Source organism: Mesocricetus auratus, unplaced genomic scaffold (assembly GCF_017639785.1).
Source record: "Mesocricetus auratus isolate SY011 unplaced genomic scaffold, BCM_Maur_2.0 Super-Scaffold_100014, whole genome shotgun sequence".
NCBI lineage: Eukaryota > Metazoa > Chordata > Mammalia > Rodentia > Cricetidae > Mesocricetus > Mesocricetus auratus.
In genome coordinates, this window is record NW_024429197.1 from 16970563 (window position 1) to 16986136 (window position 15574).

A 15574-nucleotide genomic window follows, 5' to 3' on the forward strand; every position below is an offset into this window, starting at 1 on the left:
GGGATCCAGAGGCAGGTAGATCTCTGTGAGTCTGAGGCCAGTCTAGTCTACAAAGCAAGTTCTAGGACAGCTAGGACTATTACACAAAGAAAAAAGCCTGTCTCAAAAAAATAAAAAGAACAAACGGGCTGGAGAGATGGCTCAGAGGTTAAGAGCACTGGCTGCTCTTCCAAAGGTCCTGAGTTCACTTCCCAGCAACCACAGGGTGACTCACAACCATCTGTAATGAGATCTGGTGCCCTCTTCTGGCATGCAGGGATACATCACTGTATACATAATAAATCTTTAAACAACAACAACAACAACAACAAAAAAAGAACAAAAATTCCCAGTTCTCTGTGTAGACCCAAAGATTTTCCTGCTGCCAATTATGGGTTTTGAGATTTGAGTAGGGAAGGAGTGATCACTAACTGAACATACGGGAACCAGGTAGAGTTCCAGAGAGTGGACATGGGGTGAAGGCTTTAAGGAAGCTGAGTCTTACTGACATGGGTTGGTGGTGGAAGAGCATGGCAAGGGAAGCCATCAGTAAGGACAGGCTCAAGCTACACAGAAAGCCTGTCTCGAAAAACGAAAACAAAACAAAACAAAAAAACCAAAAAATTAGGTTCTTGGAGATAAACAAGAAAAGAACGGTTATGGTTTGTGATGTGTTTGTGTGGACAGTTGTACTGACTAGGTTTTTGTTGACATAAGCAGGAGTCATTTTAGAAGTAGAAACCTCAACCAAGAAATGCCTTCATCAGATGGCCTGTAAGGGGGGGCGGGGGTTGTTCTTGATTGGTTGATACAGAAGGGCCTAGTCCACTGTGGGCAGTGTGACTCCTAGGAAGGTAGTCCTGGGGAGTAGAGGAAAACAATCTGAGCCGGGCAGTGGTGGCGCACGCCTTTAATCCCAGCACTTGAGAGGCAAAGGCAGGTAGATCTCTGTGAGTTCGAGACCAGTGTGATCTACAGGGTTAGTTCCAGGACAGCCAAAACGGAAACCCTGTCTCAGAACAAAACAACAGCAGCCAAAAAGCAGCTTCCCTCCACGGCTTCCCCTCGGTTTCTGCCTCCGGGTCCCTGCTTTGGCTTCCTTTGACCATGGAGTACAAAGGTGAAATGACACAAAACCCAAGCTGCTTTTGGTCCTGGTCCTTATAGCAAAGGACGCCTAACACTATCTCTACGGCAGGAGTGTTTTGCCTGCATGTATGTTTGTGTACCACTGCCTGCCTGTCTGGTGCCTGAAGAATTCCCCTGGAGCTGGAGTTTAGACAACTGTGAGCCACCACGTGGGTGCTGGGAATCAACCCTGGGTCCTCTGTAAGAACAAGTACTCTTAACAGCTAAGCCATTTCTCCAACCCTGTTTTCTTAGTTTTATTTATTTGGTGTTTCTTGTTTCTCTGTATGTATAGCTTTGGCTGTCCTGGAACTCACTCTGTATACCAGGCTGGCCTTGAACTCACAGAGATCAGCTTGCCTATACCTCCTGAGTGCTGGAACTAAAGGTGTGTGCCCCCACCTGACTTTAGTTTGTTTTCTGAAAAACACATTTACGTATATGTGTCTGCTATGTGTGTGTAGTGCTTGCAAAGGCCAGAAGAGGGTATTGTAGCCTCTGGGCCTGGATAAAGGCAGCCATGAGCCACCTGATGTGGATACTGGGAACCAAACTCAGGACTTCCGCAAGAGCATTAAGTGCTCTTAACTGCCATGCCATCTCTCTGACCCCTTCCTTTGACATTTTGTACGTTAATAGAGTATTTTGATCAAAAGCAGTTAAATTTTTGTTTTTGAGACATCCCTCTGGGGATGACCTTGAACTTCTGATCCTCATGACTCTCTACTTCCAATGCTGGCATTACAGGGATGGGACCAGTTTATGTAGTTCTGGGGACTGAACCTAGGCTTCATGTGTGCTAGGCAAGCTCCATCCCCCGGCTTTAGTATGTTATCCTTACTGACCTGAAATCACCATGTAGACCAGGCCGCTGTCTAAATCACAGAAACTAGAGATCTTGGGTATATGCACCAGGCTATACCTAAGTTTTAGATGGCTCCTCTGGTCCCTGTGGCACCTGGACTGTCCGGGGTAGGAGACTGGGCTGGGGATGAGTGTGTTGCAAAGGAATGAAGACAGAAAGATGGACAGAAAGCTGGGATCAGGTGGTCTGTGCTCTTGGATTGAGAAATTTCAGCTTGCTTATTATATAGTTGGTAAAAAGAAACAAAACCTGAAGATTCGTAAAGGACAAATAGTCCAGTACAAATCAGTAAACCAGAGAGGCTCAGAGGTTAAGAGCACTGGCTGTTCTTCCAGAAGACCGGGGTTCAGTTCTGAGCACCCACACGGGCTCACTATCACCTGTTAACACCCATTCCAGGGATCTGGTTCCCTCTTTTGGTCTTTGTAGGCACCAGGCACACAAGTGGTACAGATATACATACGGGTAAAACAGCCATACACTTAAAAGATGAAAAATTTCTTGAAAAAGAAAGCATAATGTCTGAAGAAATAGGACTGACTTGTCTTAACTGCTAAAAGCAAAAACAAAACAACCGAGGAGGTTCTGAGCACCAGGTGGGTGCCAGACTGAACTGGGAGACCTAGACAGCCACAGAGACGTCTGTAGCCAAAGGGAGAGGTTGTGAGTGGAGGCCAGGTCCAGGGCAGCAGCTGACAGTGGAGGAGAGAAAGGCGTCTCATGGTATTGCACCTGAGTTGGACAGAGCAGGGGTCCATCCATGTATGTCATGTATAGGCTGCGGGGAAGAGGCAAGGCAGAGCATCCATGAGCATCAGGCCCGTCTGGGAGAGGCTTCATTTGCTGTGGTGCCTGTTTTCTCCCTTGCCCAACTAGGGATGGTCTAGCCTACCTCTCCCTTCACCAGGGAGTGCTTGCTGCTTCTTGGCTTTGCTGGGAAGTACATTCTGCAGTCTAAATTTAGGCAACGGAAGGAGGAAGGAAGGCAGGCACCCCTGGGCTTCCCAAGGAGGAGAGGGCAGTACAGAGGGCTAGCTCCTTACACCAGCTCTCTGGAACAGGCGTGTGGGCCCATGGCTGCCTCTGACACAGGACTTCGTAAAGAGGGGGCCGATGGCTTTCCAGTTGTCAAGGCCCTGCTACTCTTCTGCCTATAGTGGGCAGAAGCAGAGCCAAACCAAGCTAGAAGCTCCTACTGGGCACTGGCAGGAGGCAGGATATTCCGGTCCCCTCCTGCTTCTGGCAGCACGACTTAACTACTTGCTGGCTGGAGGTCGCTGTGCACCTGTTGGCAGGGCCCAGAGACACAACACCTGCCTTCCTGGGTTAGAGATAGCAGGCTTGATTGAGGACAAGAACAGAGGCATTGCTTCAGGCCATGGTGGCTCCAGATCAGGAAGTTTTATTGCTGACATGCAGGAAGAGTCCCCATGTAGTACAAAAATACGTCTTTATACAAACTTTTTTGTGACTTTTTCCATTTTGTGTTTTTTTGTTTTTTTTGTTTGTTTTTTTCTTTACAATAGGACTTCTCAGTGTGTGACACCAGTGAGGGCAGGCCCAACCTCCTCTCATCTGCATTGCCAGAAATACCATCAGACCTAGGGCTGACCTTGGCAGGAACCAGGCTGTCTGATGGGCTCTGCAGACCTGAAGGTATTGCTTTTAAAAGGGCTGTGAATGCAGGCCTGAGACACTAGGCAGGGGCTCCACCCGGGAGGGCCCTTAACCAGGCCACAGAGCCTCACTGGAGGGCAATCATGGGCTGAAGCCCAGGTTGACTGCATTTCTACTCCCTTAGGAGACTTTTTGTTATCAAATAAATATAGAAAAGAGCCCTCCCCCCACCCAGCACCATGCCCTGATCTCAGTGGCTGGATGGCTGAATCAGAGGCAAGGCTGGGTACTAAGGGAAGTGCTGGGCTCAGGTGGGTTCCTGCAGACCCAGCAAAACAGAGGCACAGGCGCCCAGGGCTGGATGGGGGGAGGGGTCTGGGGAGGAAGGGGCATGGGCGGCCCTGCTACTGCTGGCAAGAGGTGGCCCCATTTTTTCCAGATGGGGAAACTGAGGCACAAGGAGGTTTTTTTTTTTGGGAACTTGCCCAAGGTCACTCACAGTGAGTCAGCTTTTCAGGGGGAGAGGGGCAGCTCACACTCTAAGAAACATGGTCTCCCCCATTTGGAGAGCAAGAGGCAGAAACGGTCTAGGACTGCCAGGGGGGGACATCACCCTCTCTGAGGGTACACAGGGTGTAGGCCTCCAGAATTGGGTCTTTGCTTGGTACTGGGTGTGCCAAGTCCAGTGCAGGAAGGGGCATTCTGGAGAGAACAGCATTTCTGGCAAGACGGGCATCCACTTCAAAATTTCGGCTCAAAAAGGATAGCAGGGCTGTTCTCAAGCCAGGTAGGTCCCCGATCCCCACAGGTTTCCTCCAAGTCTTCCACCCCTGGGTAGGCATCTGCCCAGGGTCTGTTGGGAGAGATACTTCTGAGACAGGGTGGGAGGGTCTCTGAGCATAAGTGGCCTGTCCCGTGCAGGCCCAGAGCATCCTCCAAAGCTGGCCACAGGTCCCTTCACACCATGTCCATGTTACCTGGGTACCCGAGAAGGACGGAGGAGGCAGGGCTAATGTGGATGAAGCACCTCAGGGAAGCTACTGAGACAAAGAAAGAGCCAAGTGTAGACAGAGGGCCCGGGGGTTGAGAGCAGAGAACTGGCAAGAGAACTCCTAGGAGCCTGGGGGTGAGAAGGGAGCCATTATCCAGCGGGCTGGGGGGCAGAGAAGTTGGGTTCAGTAAAAAAATAAATATATTTGAATTGGGCGGAAGATGAGGTGGAAGTGTTCCAAAGCTTAGACTGAGGCCCTGGGAAGGGGGTAGTAGTGGGACATGGACAGTGGGAAGGGGTGCTTACTGGGGGCCAGTAGCGAGCTGCATGGTCAGCTTATATGGACTGTGGGGAGCAGTGGCCTGGCCAGGCTGTAGCTGTTCCAGGGCCTGGATGGCGAGCATAGGCTCCCCTCTTTCCTCCCGGCACTCGGTCCAGAGACAGCGTGGTTAGATAGACAGAGGTAGATTAAAATGTCATGATTAAAAGCAGATCAGGTATCTAGAATTCTCAGATTTAAAAAAAAAAAAATCAAGCAATCATCCCAAAAGGTAGCTTTGTGGTACCTCTGTTGACCCTGGCTGTGACCTGGGCTGTCCCTATCCCTATCCCTGCCCTGTCCCTGTAGCAGCCTAGGATTCAGTCCAGTACTGCTGGGCTGGGCCTGGGCTGGATGGCGGGGCTGAGGAAGGGTGTGCTGGGGCTGGTGCCCTAGCTGAGGGCACTATTTCCGCAGATAGCGCTGTGCCAGGATGGCTGTGTCCAAGGAAGTCATGGGCTGGGCATCATGGCCCAGCCGTCGCACTGGTGGCATGCTACCGAACTGCCGCTTGGGTACCCATGTCCGGGCCTCATGGATGGAGCTTTTCTCTTCAGCAAGTAGCAGTTGCTGTCGCATGTAGTTCTCAAACTCGTATTGGGAGCATTCCTCTGTTACCTTTGCCTGTGAGACCGAGAGATCAAGCTGAAGACAGAGCACAGGGAGCCAGGGCTGGGCAGCCTGGCCGCTGACGTTATGCTTCCCGGGCACCACAATTCAGGCTCCACCTCCCTAGAGGCTAAGTGTAGGGCCCTGAGGTCCTCCAGCCAACTGGCCCTCACCTTGCTGGCTGATGTGGGGAGTTGTAGGAGGCTGCAGCTGCACACAACCTTGTCTTCTGACCGCATCTCTACCTTCCAGATTGCATTCCTCACCCATGGTGGGGTGTGAATGTGAATGGGGGTGGGGGTACAGGTGTCTCCCCACAAAGGGGTCTCTAAGCTCCGACGGGCTGACGCATGCCAAGGGTTGAGAGCAGAGCCGCTCTCCAGCCATAGCCTCAAGCTCAGTTCCCTCCTGTGCAATCCAGACTGCAGTGGCAGGTCCTGACTAGCGGAGCCAAGGCACAGTTCCCGGGCTGCCAAGTGTGTGACTGTGGGCACATCACTCCACTTCTTCAATTCTCGGGCTCTTCCTTTGTCACTGGGATAAAATTATGCCCCACAGGTCTTAGGGTGGACTAATGGGAGCTGGCGAAGGTTTCCAGGCAAGGCCCTTCCTGGTCTTTTGCCTACTGCTTGCTAGGGAGCTCCAAGGGAGGGTCCCTATAAAGCTCAGGTCCAATTTCCCTGTTGGGGGTGCTCTGAGACCACCTACAGCTGCTGACTGGCACTCCTGTCTCTGTCCCCACCCGTGGCCTAGCACTTTCTCCAGTGCAGGGAGCAGGGAGGAGAGAAGAGGGACAAATGAATCATCTAAAAAAGAAAAGCAGGAAGGGTGAGAGAACCCAGTGAGTCAGACGCGGAGAGAAATGGGACTTGGACAGGAAGAGGAAGCTAGCAGAGGCCCAGGTGGCTGCCTGGCACTGGGGCCTCCCAGGAGCTCACTGTGTTCATGTCTCTCTCTCTCTCAGGCTGGGGACCTCAGATGGACAGGACACAAGCAAGGCCACAGTATCTTTCTGTTGCCAAGGCTGAGGAAGAAGCCCTGCACGTACCTGCCCTCGCCTCCCTCTCCACACTCACCTCCTGGGAGCTGTCAGAGTTGCTCATTTGGTCATCAATGTCAGGAACCACTTGTAAAGGCCCACTCAGAGAGGACAGGGACTGCCTGCCGGGAAGAAGGACATGTCACATTAGACAGGTCCTGCTGCTGCTAACTTGTCTCGAGTCAGTGCAGCTTAGGACCCAGAACAGCTGGCATGTCTGGCAGGCAGGGGGACAGCAGTTGAGCTCCTGGCTTTGTGCAGGTTCACTTACCAAGATGCAATGATGGCACTGAGGGCCTCTAGGACATCCGCAGCGGCCAGCCGTTGCTGAGGGTCAAGGACCAGCAGTTTCCGGATAAGACACACTGTATTCTCAGAGACCCTCCCATCCCTGGACAGGGAGGAAGAGGAAGGAACCTCAGCAGGGTGACCCCAGTGCTGTTGCTATCTCCTCACTGAAATCCCAGAGGGCCTGTGATCCCTTCTCCACCCCTCCCAGGAGGCAGGACTCACTCAGGGATGGTGTATTCCGCAGCCTTGATCTTGCGGAAGAGCTCCTGTGGGATGCTGTCGTAGAATGGGAACTGGCCGTAGAGCATGGTGAAGAGAACCACACCCAGGGCCCACATGTCACTAGGCTTGCCCCGGTACGGTCGGCCTGGGGACAAAGCACATGCACACTCACTCGCACTCAGATTGATGAACCTGGGCAGCTACTCACTCCAAATCCCATCTTTGCTTCAGGTCCTTTTCCCATTCTTTTTTTTTTTGTTTTGAGACAGGGTTTCTCTGTATTGCTTTGGAGGCTGTCCTGGAACTCGCTCTGTAGACCAGGTTGGCCTCGAACTCACAGAGATCTACCTGCCTCTGCCTCCCGAGTGCTGGCATTAAAGGTGTGTGCCACCAACGCCTGGCCCTTTTCCCATTCTGACTCCCAGGGCAAGCACAGCGCAGTCTCTTGAGCTCTTGCATGCTTGCCAGTTCCCTGCTCCCCAGGATGACGCCTGAGCGTGTACAGCCCCCCCCCCACCTTGCCCTGCTCTTCTCCATCAGCTTAGGAGACTGGGAGCTAGCTCCCACGGCAGCTCAGAGAGCGGGCGGGCCGTCAGTACATCTGACACAGGTGTCATCTACTGTGCTCACTGCCTGGGCCCCCAGCCTGGCTTTGCACATTCACTGCTTCATCAACCTTGTCAGTGGTATGGTCTGCACGTCCCCATGACAGGGAGGGGGACTGGGAAAGGGACACATGGAACATGAAAGCAGGAGGAGCAACAGAGAGCTATGGAAGAGGAATGGGAAGGCAGATAGGAACAAAGCATGCTGATATACATGCATAAAAATGAAAATGTAGGGCTGGAGAGATGACTCAGAGGTTAAGAGCACTGTCTGCTCTTCCAGAAGACCTGAGTTCAATTCCCAGCAACCACATGGTGGCTCACAACCATCTGTAATAAGATCTGGTGCTCTCTTCTGGCATCCAAGCAGGAACAGTGTATGCATGATAAATCTTTAAAAAAAAAATGAAAATGTCACAGTGAAACCTATTACTAATTTTTGAAGGCGCTAAACAGGTCATCTTAGCCTTAGTGTCCTTATCTGTAAAAATGGGTTTTGTGACATTGTCCTTAGGATAGTAGTATGGCTTTATTTGGGCACAGGAGTGTTGAGATAGGGGCTTATTATGTGGCCCAGGCTAGCCTAGAATTCAAGATCCTCCTGCCTCTGCCTCTTGAATGCTGGGGTACCAGATGTGTGGTACCATGCTCACACAGCTGGGCTCCTAGTTTTTAACATTGCAGCTTAAGTGCCACACCTTGGGAAAGATCTCTTAGTGCCCTCATATGCTCTTTTGGAATGCCCATCTCTCTCTCTCTCATCGCTCTAACTGGGCATGTGACCAGTCTGTCTTGTTCCACCATTAGACCAGAGATCTTGTACAGGGTGGGTCAGGACTGGCGTGGGCTCAGTAGCCACAGGCTACCATCTGTCCAAGGATTACACATACCACTGAGCACATCAGGACTGATGTAGGCAGGGCTCCCCCTCTGGTCCTTCAGCAGGTCCCCCTCACTCACAAGGTGTTTCCCAAGGCAGAAATTGGTGATGGTTATCCGATGGGTCCTAAGAATGGGAGGCAGAGAGTGATCACAGAGGCAGCAGAGCCAGGCACCCTGCTGGGTCAGGTCCCTATTCTAAATAAAAGCATCCAGACTTCTCTCTTCAAGTGGACAGCAGCCGCCTTCCCTTAACCTGCTGCTCTGGCTCAATGTCAGGGTACAGCTCAGAGCTGGAACAAATCCCAGGGGTTTTCACCAATACTCAAGATTGGGAGTAGCCCACAACTTCAACATGATTTCCCGAATTCCCACATGCAGGAAAAAGACCAGCAGACATGAATGCCCTTAATTCCCGGCTCACTGCGCTGTGGCCAGTGGGCAGGTCCTGAGCTCCCCCCTCACCACTACAGGCATCTTCTCAGCAGGAAGCCCCTATACCAGGCTTGGGCCTCACATGGGAATTCTGTCCCATGGGAAGTCCCCACATGCTCTGGTGGAGGGTGGAAGCTGATCCCATGCCACCCCCCAGTTGACAGCGCCTCTCTCTCTCTCTCTCTCTCTCTCTCTCTCTCTCTCTCTCTCTCTCTCTCTCTCTCTCTCTCTCTCTCTCTCTCTCTCTCTCTCTCTCTCTCTCTCTCTCTCTCTCTCTCTCTCTCTCTCTCTCTCTCTCTCTCTCTCTCTCTCTCTCTCTCTCTCTCTCTCTCCCTCTCTCTCTCTCTCTCTGTGTGTGTGTGTGTGTGTGTGTGTACATGTTGTATTACGAAAGCCCAATGTCACAGCTGGTGTCTATTGCTCTCTACATCATTATTTATTTTTTGGTTTATGTGTGTGGGTGTTTTGCCTGCATGTATTTGTTTGGCTTCCTCCCAACCCTCCAAGACAGGGTTTCTCTGCATAGCCCTGGCTGTTCTGGAACTTTCTATGTAGACCAGGCTGGCCACAAACTCAAAGATCTGCCTGCCTCTGTCCCCCACGTGCTGGGATTAAAGGTGTGTGCCACCACCGCCTGGCCTTTACATTATTTTTGGAGACAGGGTCTCTTGCTGGACCCAGAGCTCACCAATCTGGTGAACCTACCTGGCCAACAAGCCCCAGGGATCCTCTTGTTTATTTCCCTGTGCTCATGCCATTCTGGCTTTTTATGTTAAGGATCTGATCTCAAATCCTCCACGCTTGCCTGGCAAGCACTTAACCAACTCAACTATCTTCCCTGCCTCTAGCCTATCTTTTCTAGGGATTGGGGGGAAGTAGGTCTCCTTGGCATCCATCTAATTAGGTGAGTGTCATCTCTTTTCTCAGTCCTCAGAATGGGAATGGACTTAGCAATGGTACAATTAACCATTCCAACCACTCTTTCTAAACCCATTGTAGGCCAAAGCCACCCAGATACTCAGCACTGGGAGGGTAGAGAACTGCTCCTGCTTCATGGGAGGGCATACACACTGTGTTGGTGCTGGCTGGCTAGCTCTGAACCCCATGGCTAGGAGGTGGCCAGCAATGCAGGTCTTGGTCTTTACTGGTTCAAGGCCTCAAACAGAGTTCCAGGAAAGGGAAGGCATTGTCAGCTGGTGACGTTGCCAAGGCTAAGCTCTGCCATGTTGGGGTTCTGCTATATGGGCATCATGCACACAGGCTTAGACACATGTCAGAGTCACCCACGAGACAATATGTTGTCTATTTCCAACAACCTTTGTAGTTGTTTTGTTTCCATTAGTGCTAGGGGTCAAAGCCAGGGCTTGTGCACAGCAGCCCTATCGCCAAAACTTAGGAACCCTAGCAGTGTCACGAACAGCGGAGGCGCCTGATGCTCTCATTAGGAGCAGCAAGGCCTCTGAGAGGGAACCCTGCCATCAATGAGGAATGTGGCTCCCATAGAGTGGGCAAGAGTCACTTAGTAAGCTGGGCCAGCCTCCCTGGAGAGCCCCTGACATAAGGAGGGGAGCTGAGGCAAGCGGATGGTGTTCAGCTGTTGTGAAGGAAATAATGGGTGGCACAGAAAATACGCAGAGCCAGCTCTGGGGCCTACAGCACTTCTGTTCTTTTGCCAGGACTCAGGCGGACTGCTATTCCCACAGCAGCTTATGAGGGAGACTTTTCAATACCTAACATCAGATGGTACAACTAAGATCTAGAAGTACAGGGATCTGCCTAAGCTCACACAGCTTGGAAAAATTGGGAGGTAGATCTAAGCACAGGTCTGTTAGGCCCCAGAGCATCCTGGGAAGAGACCAGCCCCCAAAAGACTTTTCCTTCCTTCCTTCCTTCCTTCCTTCCTTCCTTCCTTCCTTTCTTCTAGGCTGACTCATCTCTTAACTTGGGTTTCAGAGTGCCTTGGCCTAGAAAAACTGGCTCTGCTCCAAGAGTCATCAAGCAGGCAGCTTTGGGCTTGGAACCTTTCTAGGAAGCACATGGTATGGTCCTCCCACTACAGCTGGGGGTGTAAGGGAGGGTGGCCCTTGCCAAGAGGACCTAGGGGTGCATCAGTGAGGAGTGTCTCTTCCCTAAGTGCACTGGCCTGTGCTTACTGGCTGAGCATGGTAACTGCTGTGAGATGGTCAATGAGGGGCTTTGTACACCTCTTTCTAGAACAGTCTCCAGGGCAGGGTATGTGTCTGCGAGTGGATTTCCCCAGGAGCTGCATCCAAGAGCCTCTGAGAGCACTTCAGCTACCTCAGGGAATTCTGCTGGCAAAGGGGTTGGCACAAACAAAGGCCAGTCTGTCCTCCACATGCCCAATGGAAACATGGGCTCCAGCTCTTACCCAAGATGCCCTACAAAAGCCTGCCTGGTAGCCTGCAGAACAGAGCCTACGAATGTAGACCAAGGGTCTCAGCGAGGATCATCTGTATGTCAGCATGCAAACATTCCAGTTGTGAGCCTCCTGTGTCACAGGACTGTAAGGTTTTACACAACAGCGTGGCTTTCTGTGCTGCCCACTGTGGCCACAGATGTATCCTGTGGTCTCTGAGGCTTGGGATGCTGGGAGGATTGCTTGAGCTGGGGCGATCCTGCCTCTGCCATGTCCTTGCTGTGTGAACCTCTTGCTAAACTCGAATGTGCTTTTCTATTGAGGGGGAAAATGGCAAAGCCTGACTCTCAGGATCGGTTGGATCTGACTAGGTAGAAAGCTAGGCACCGTGGGCACAGAGTTCCAGGCTTGCCAGAGGCAGCTGTCAATAGCCTTCCATTCTTTGCCAGCTGGCGTGCCTGCGAGAGCCTAGGAAAGACGCTGTCTCTGACATGGGTGACAACTGGCCCTGGAGCACATGCATTTGTATTGCTCTAGGTCCTGCCAGCAGGCCGCCCAGCCCTCTGCCTGTGGTGGCTGTTCTGCCACTGAGGTACCCAGAGTCTTTCCCACAGGAAAGTTTGTTAATGCTTGGCTGCCTTGCCGCCACCACCCACGTTGGCAGGGTGGCAGAGAGCTCCCCAGGAGTCCTAGACCCCCCAGCTGGTCCTGACAGGAGGGCAAGGGCATTGAGGGGTGGCAGAGCGATGTGCGTCAGCAGGGATTGCTTTGAGTGAGTCACACTTCAGCTATGGCCCCTGGGCTACCACAGTGCTCTGCTTTTCTAGGAACTGGTATGCAACTTGCCTACCCAAGATGAAAGAGGAAGAAGGAACCCACAGCCAGCCTCACATAACCCCACAGAGGACTTCAGATTTCAGCCCTTGCTTCTTCCCATCTCCGTCCTGGGGGCTCTCGTCCTTCTGTCTGCATTTCACTGCTTAGCACAAGAGCCTGGCAGGGTGGGTGGGAAAGGGCTGGCATGCCAAGGATGAACTGGAAATGTGAAGGGCTTTCCATGCTATGTCTCCGTGTGCTTTTCCGAGTGTCTTGGTACTCAAGTGAAAGGAGCTGGAATCTGTCTAAGAGGTATGCAGAGTACTCTAGAGGTGCACCTTCAGACCTGCAGCACTGGGGGCCAGGAGGAGGGAGAGAAGCAAAACCACCAGTGGAAAAAGAGGCCATGCACACTAGTGTAGTTAATAGGCAGGAGCTCCACTGCGTGTTTCCATGACAACCCTTGGGATGCTTATCTAGAGAGCCAGCAAGTCAACAAGCAACTGTTAAGAAGACCCCGGGCTCTCTAGTCCAGCTGGTTGGGACATGGGTTCTTCAATTTCCCACAAAAGGTCTAGGACCAACAGGACCCAGGTTTTTCTCTTTATCCTAGTTTTTTTAAAGGCAGGGTCTTTCTAATTATCTATAGCTCAGGCTGACCTCAAACTTGTGATGTCCCAGCCTCTGGCTTCTGGAGTGCTAAGAACCAGGGTGTAAATCTTCACATTGGTGTGCTAAGTCATCCTAAGATAATATACTCTCCACAACTTTGGGTCAAGGTGGCCAGTGCCCTCTAACACCTGCCTTCCTCTCCTGGGGAACTGCAGGGCCTTCAGCCTCATCTGAGGGGTGGGAGCTCCTGGCCTCTTGTCCTGTCTCACTCCATCAGGTCCTCCCTCTCAGAATTGACATTAGGGGTGTATTTAGGAAGCACCGACCCCCACCTGGCAATTTTACATCTATCTGTACCTTGGGCTGCAGGAAGGTGGGATCATTCCACTTTTACAGATGAGAAACAAGCTGATGGTAACTGGACACATGGGTGAATTCACTTAACGAGTAAAACGGAGCAGCAGTCTCCAAATAAGAGGCAGCGCAGGGCGGGCTCTGAGCCAGTCCGACCCCCACATCCTGCCCCTTCATCTTCCCTGACTCCTCACTTGGCCAGATGGGGTGAAAGCAGCCTTGGAATTTCCTGTTTCCTTCCCTCTCCTCTGCAGAGTGACACTCGGTTCTCATCCCTTCATGCTCTCAGGCTGGCAAACCTTTGCTCCTCCTTCCTAATCAGCCAGTGCCCCACACTGTCCTCGGTGTGTATTGTGATAGCTGTTTTCTGGTCAGCATCCCATCACCAGATGGCAACCTATCTGGGGGTAGGTGATGCACCCGAGAAACAAATCTGCAGCCCCCACACCAGGTAACCACTGCTGCACAGCACCACCCAATGGTGCACCAGGCTGCAGCTTTAAGACTGGCCCTGGCCTCCCTGGGTGGCCTGCCTCCCTACAGCTTCTTTTTCTGTGACCATGGAGACTTTGGCTACTGTATAAGGACAATGGGGCCCCTCCTGGACCAACCACATCACGGAACAAATGACCACCATGACGCTTGTGCTATGAGTATGTGCTGCTGCCATTTCTGCCCTCTAACCTACCCAGAAGGGGAAGGGAGGGGGCAGCTCAGGGAAGCAGTGCGCCTCTCCCCAGTGCGCCTTTCTAGAACCGTGGCAGCCCAGAGAGTAGTCCCTCCTCCCCGTGAGACCTTACACTACTGCCTTAATCATGGCTGAAGGGGGCAGTGCCCAAGAGAGCAATGTGTTGCACCTCCCACATCCCCTCCAAGACCCAGTCAGCTCTGCTCCACTGGGAAAGCCAGTGCTTTTTCCTTTCCAAGTCTCTCAACTCCTGGTATACCCCCCCTTGCCAGGCTGTTCTGAATCAGAATCCCACGGACACTGCAGAGAACTGGGAGCTGCAGCACGTAGCCCAGCTTGACGGCTGCACAGAGGAAGAATGGACACTTACCTTTTATTGAGCACCATGTTCCCAAGCTTCAGGTCTCTGTGCACGATGTTTTTCTGAAAATCAATGAGGGGATGCTTTGCACCAGAAAGTGAAGAGTGGGGTGGGGTTCGTTTTGGAAGGTGGAGGCTCTTCAATCAGGGTTTGGGAAGGCAGGAACACCCTAGGATTGTCTCTTGGGCCTTATCAAGCATGCACCTGAGGAGGGTAAGAAGTGGCCTAGAAGTCTGCTCAGCTGCTTTTCACCCCGTGCAGCTCCTCTTTCTTGCCCCATCAACCACCCCATGGAGACAATAAGCTGCAGCCTGGGGGGGGGGGGCAAGGAGCAAGTGCCTCCCTTCTGTAACTGTCTGCTACAGCTAGCCCCGAGCTGGGAGGCTATAATTCAGCTCTTGAGTGGCTGGGAATTACTGCACGGGGCTCAGCTGGGCTGCCTTGCCCAGGGCAGCAGACACTAGTCCCTTGGACACTCCCCGCCACAGAGCACACTGGTAAGGTTGGGACCAAGCATCTTTCTGCTGAGCTGAAGCCCAGAAGGATGCTTTTCTGTGGCACATGGGACCCTGGGCCTCACCTGGTGCAGGGCTTCCACCACCCGGACTACATCGTAGAAAATGACCACAGTCTCCCGCTCGCTGAGCCTCTTTTCCTTGATGACATAGTGCTGTAGGTTGATGAGGTCGGCAGTCTTGTCACTGAAGTCGTGAGCACAGAGGCAGTCAAGGACGAGGCAAATGCGCTTCTTCATCTTCTTCACCATCCGACCAGACTCTGTGTCCTCGACTGCTTCACAGGTGCGGTCCTGGGAGGCAAGGAGAGACAGGCCAAGGCCAGGGGGTTAAGGTCCTCCTCTTAAGGCCCAGAGGGAGGTGGCTGAATGTCTGCTGCCCTGGTGAGGTACACACACAGGTGGTTACTCAAATCATTGAAACAAACTGGCAGGAGCCAGCAGTGCTAGGTCAGCCCTGGGCATTTAAGGCTGACCTAGCCCTCTCAGCCCACTGCCACTGCCGTCAAACTAGGGCCTTGGGTGTCCTCCTACTATGGTCCCAGATTCCAGTTATCACCAATGTCACTTTCATCCATGTCCAAGACTGTAGATGTTTTTGTTTCTCAGTTGTTGGAGACAGGGTCTCACTATGTGGTTGTGACTGGCCTGGTACCTGATATGTAGACCAGGCTGGCCTTGAACTCACAGAGATCCATCTGCTGGGATTAAAGTCATGTGCCACTACTCCAGAAGTTTAAGAGGGGTCACTCCCAGAAAGCTTCAGGAGTCAACACCGTATTCTGTGTGTCAACGTATGTACTTGCGAGACATCTTCTTAATCTGATTATGTGAAGCAGGAAGATCAACCTTAAATATATGTGCCACACTTTC

At 52.3% G+C, this 15574-nt stretch overlaps 1 protein-coding gene across 1 annotated transcript in view; it reads right to left on the bottom strand.

The window, feature by feature from the left end:
* Window positions 1-3358: 3358 nt before the first annotated feature.
* The window catches only part of Stk40 (serine/threonine kinase 40), a 36806-nt gene continuing 24590 nt past the window's right edge, over window positions 3359-15574 (bottom strand). The window contains exons 5-11 of the mRNA XM_005084373.4: window positions 14768-14995; window positions 14197-14249; window positions 8556-8671; window positions 7061-7205; window positions 6819-6938; window positions 6585-6669; window positions 3359-5523 (exon numbers count right to left, since the gene is read on the bottom strand). Of these exons, the coding sequence (XP_005084430.1) occupies window positions 5305-5523; window positions 6585-6669; window positions 6819-6938; window positions 7061-7205; window positions 8556-8671; window positions 14197-14249; window positions 14768-14995 (966 nt within the window). The 3' untranslated portion in view covers window positions 3359-5304. The remainder of the gene's footprint in view (window positions 5524-6584; window positions 6670-6818; window positions 6939-7060; window positions 7206-8555; window positions 8672-14196; window positions 14250-14767; window positions 14996-15574) is intronic.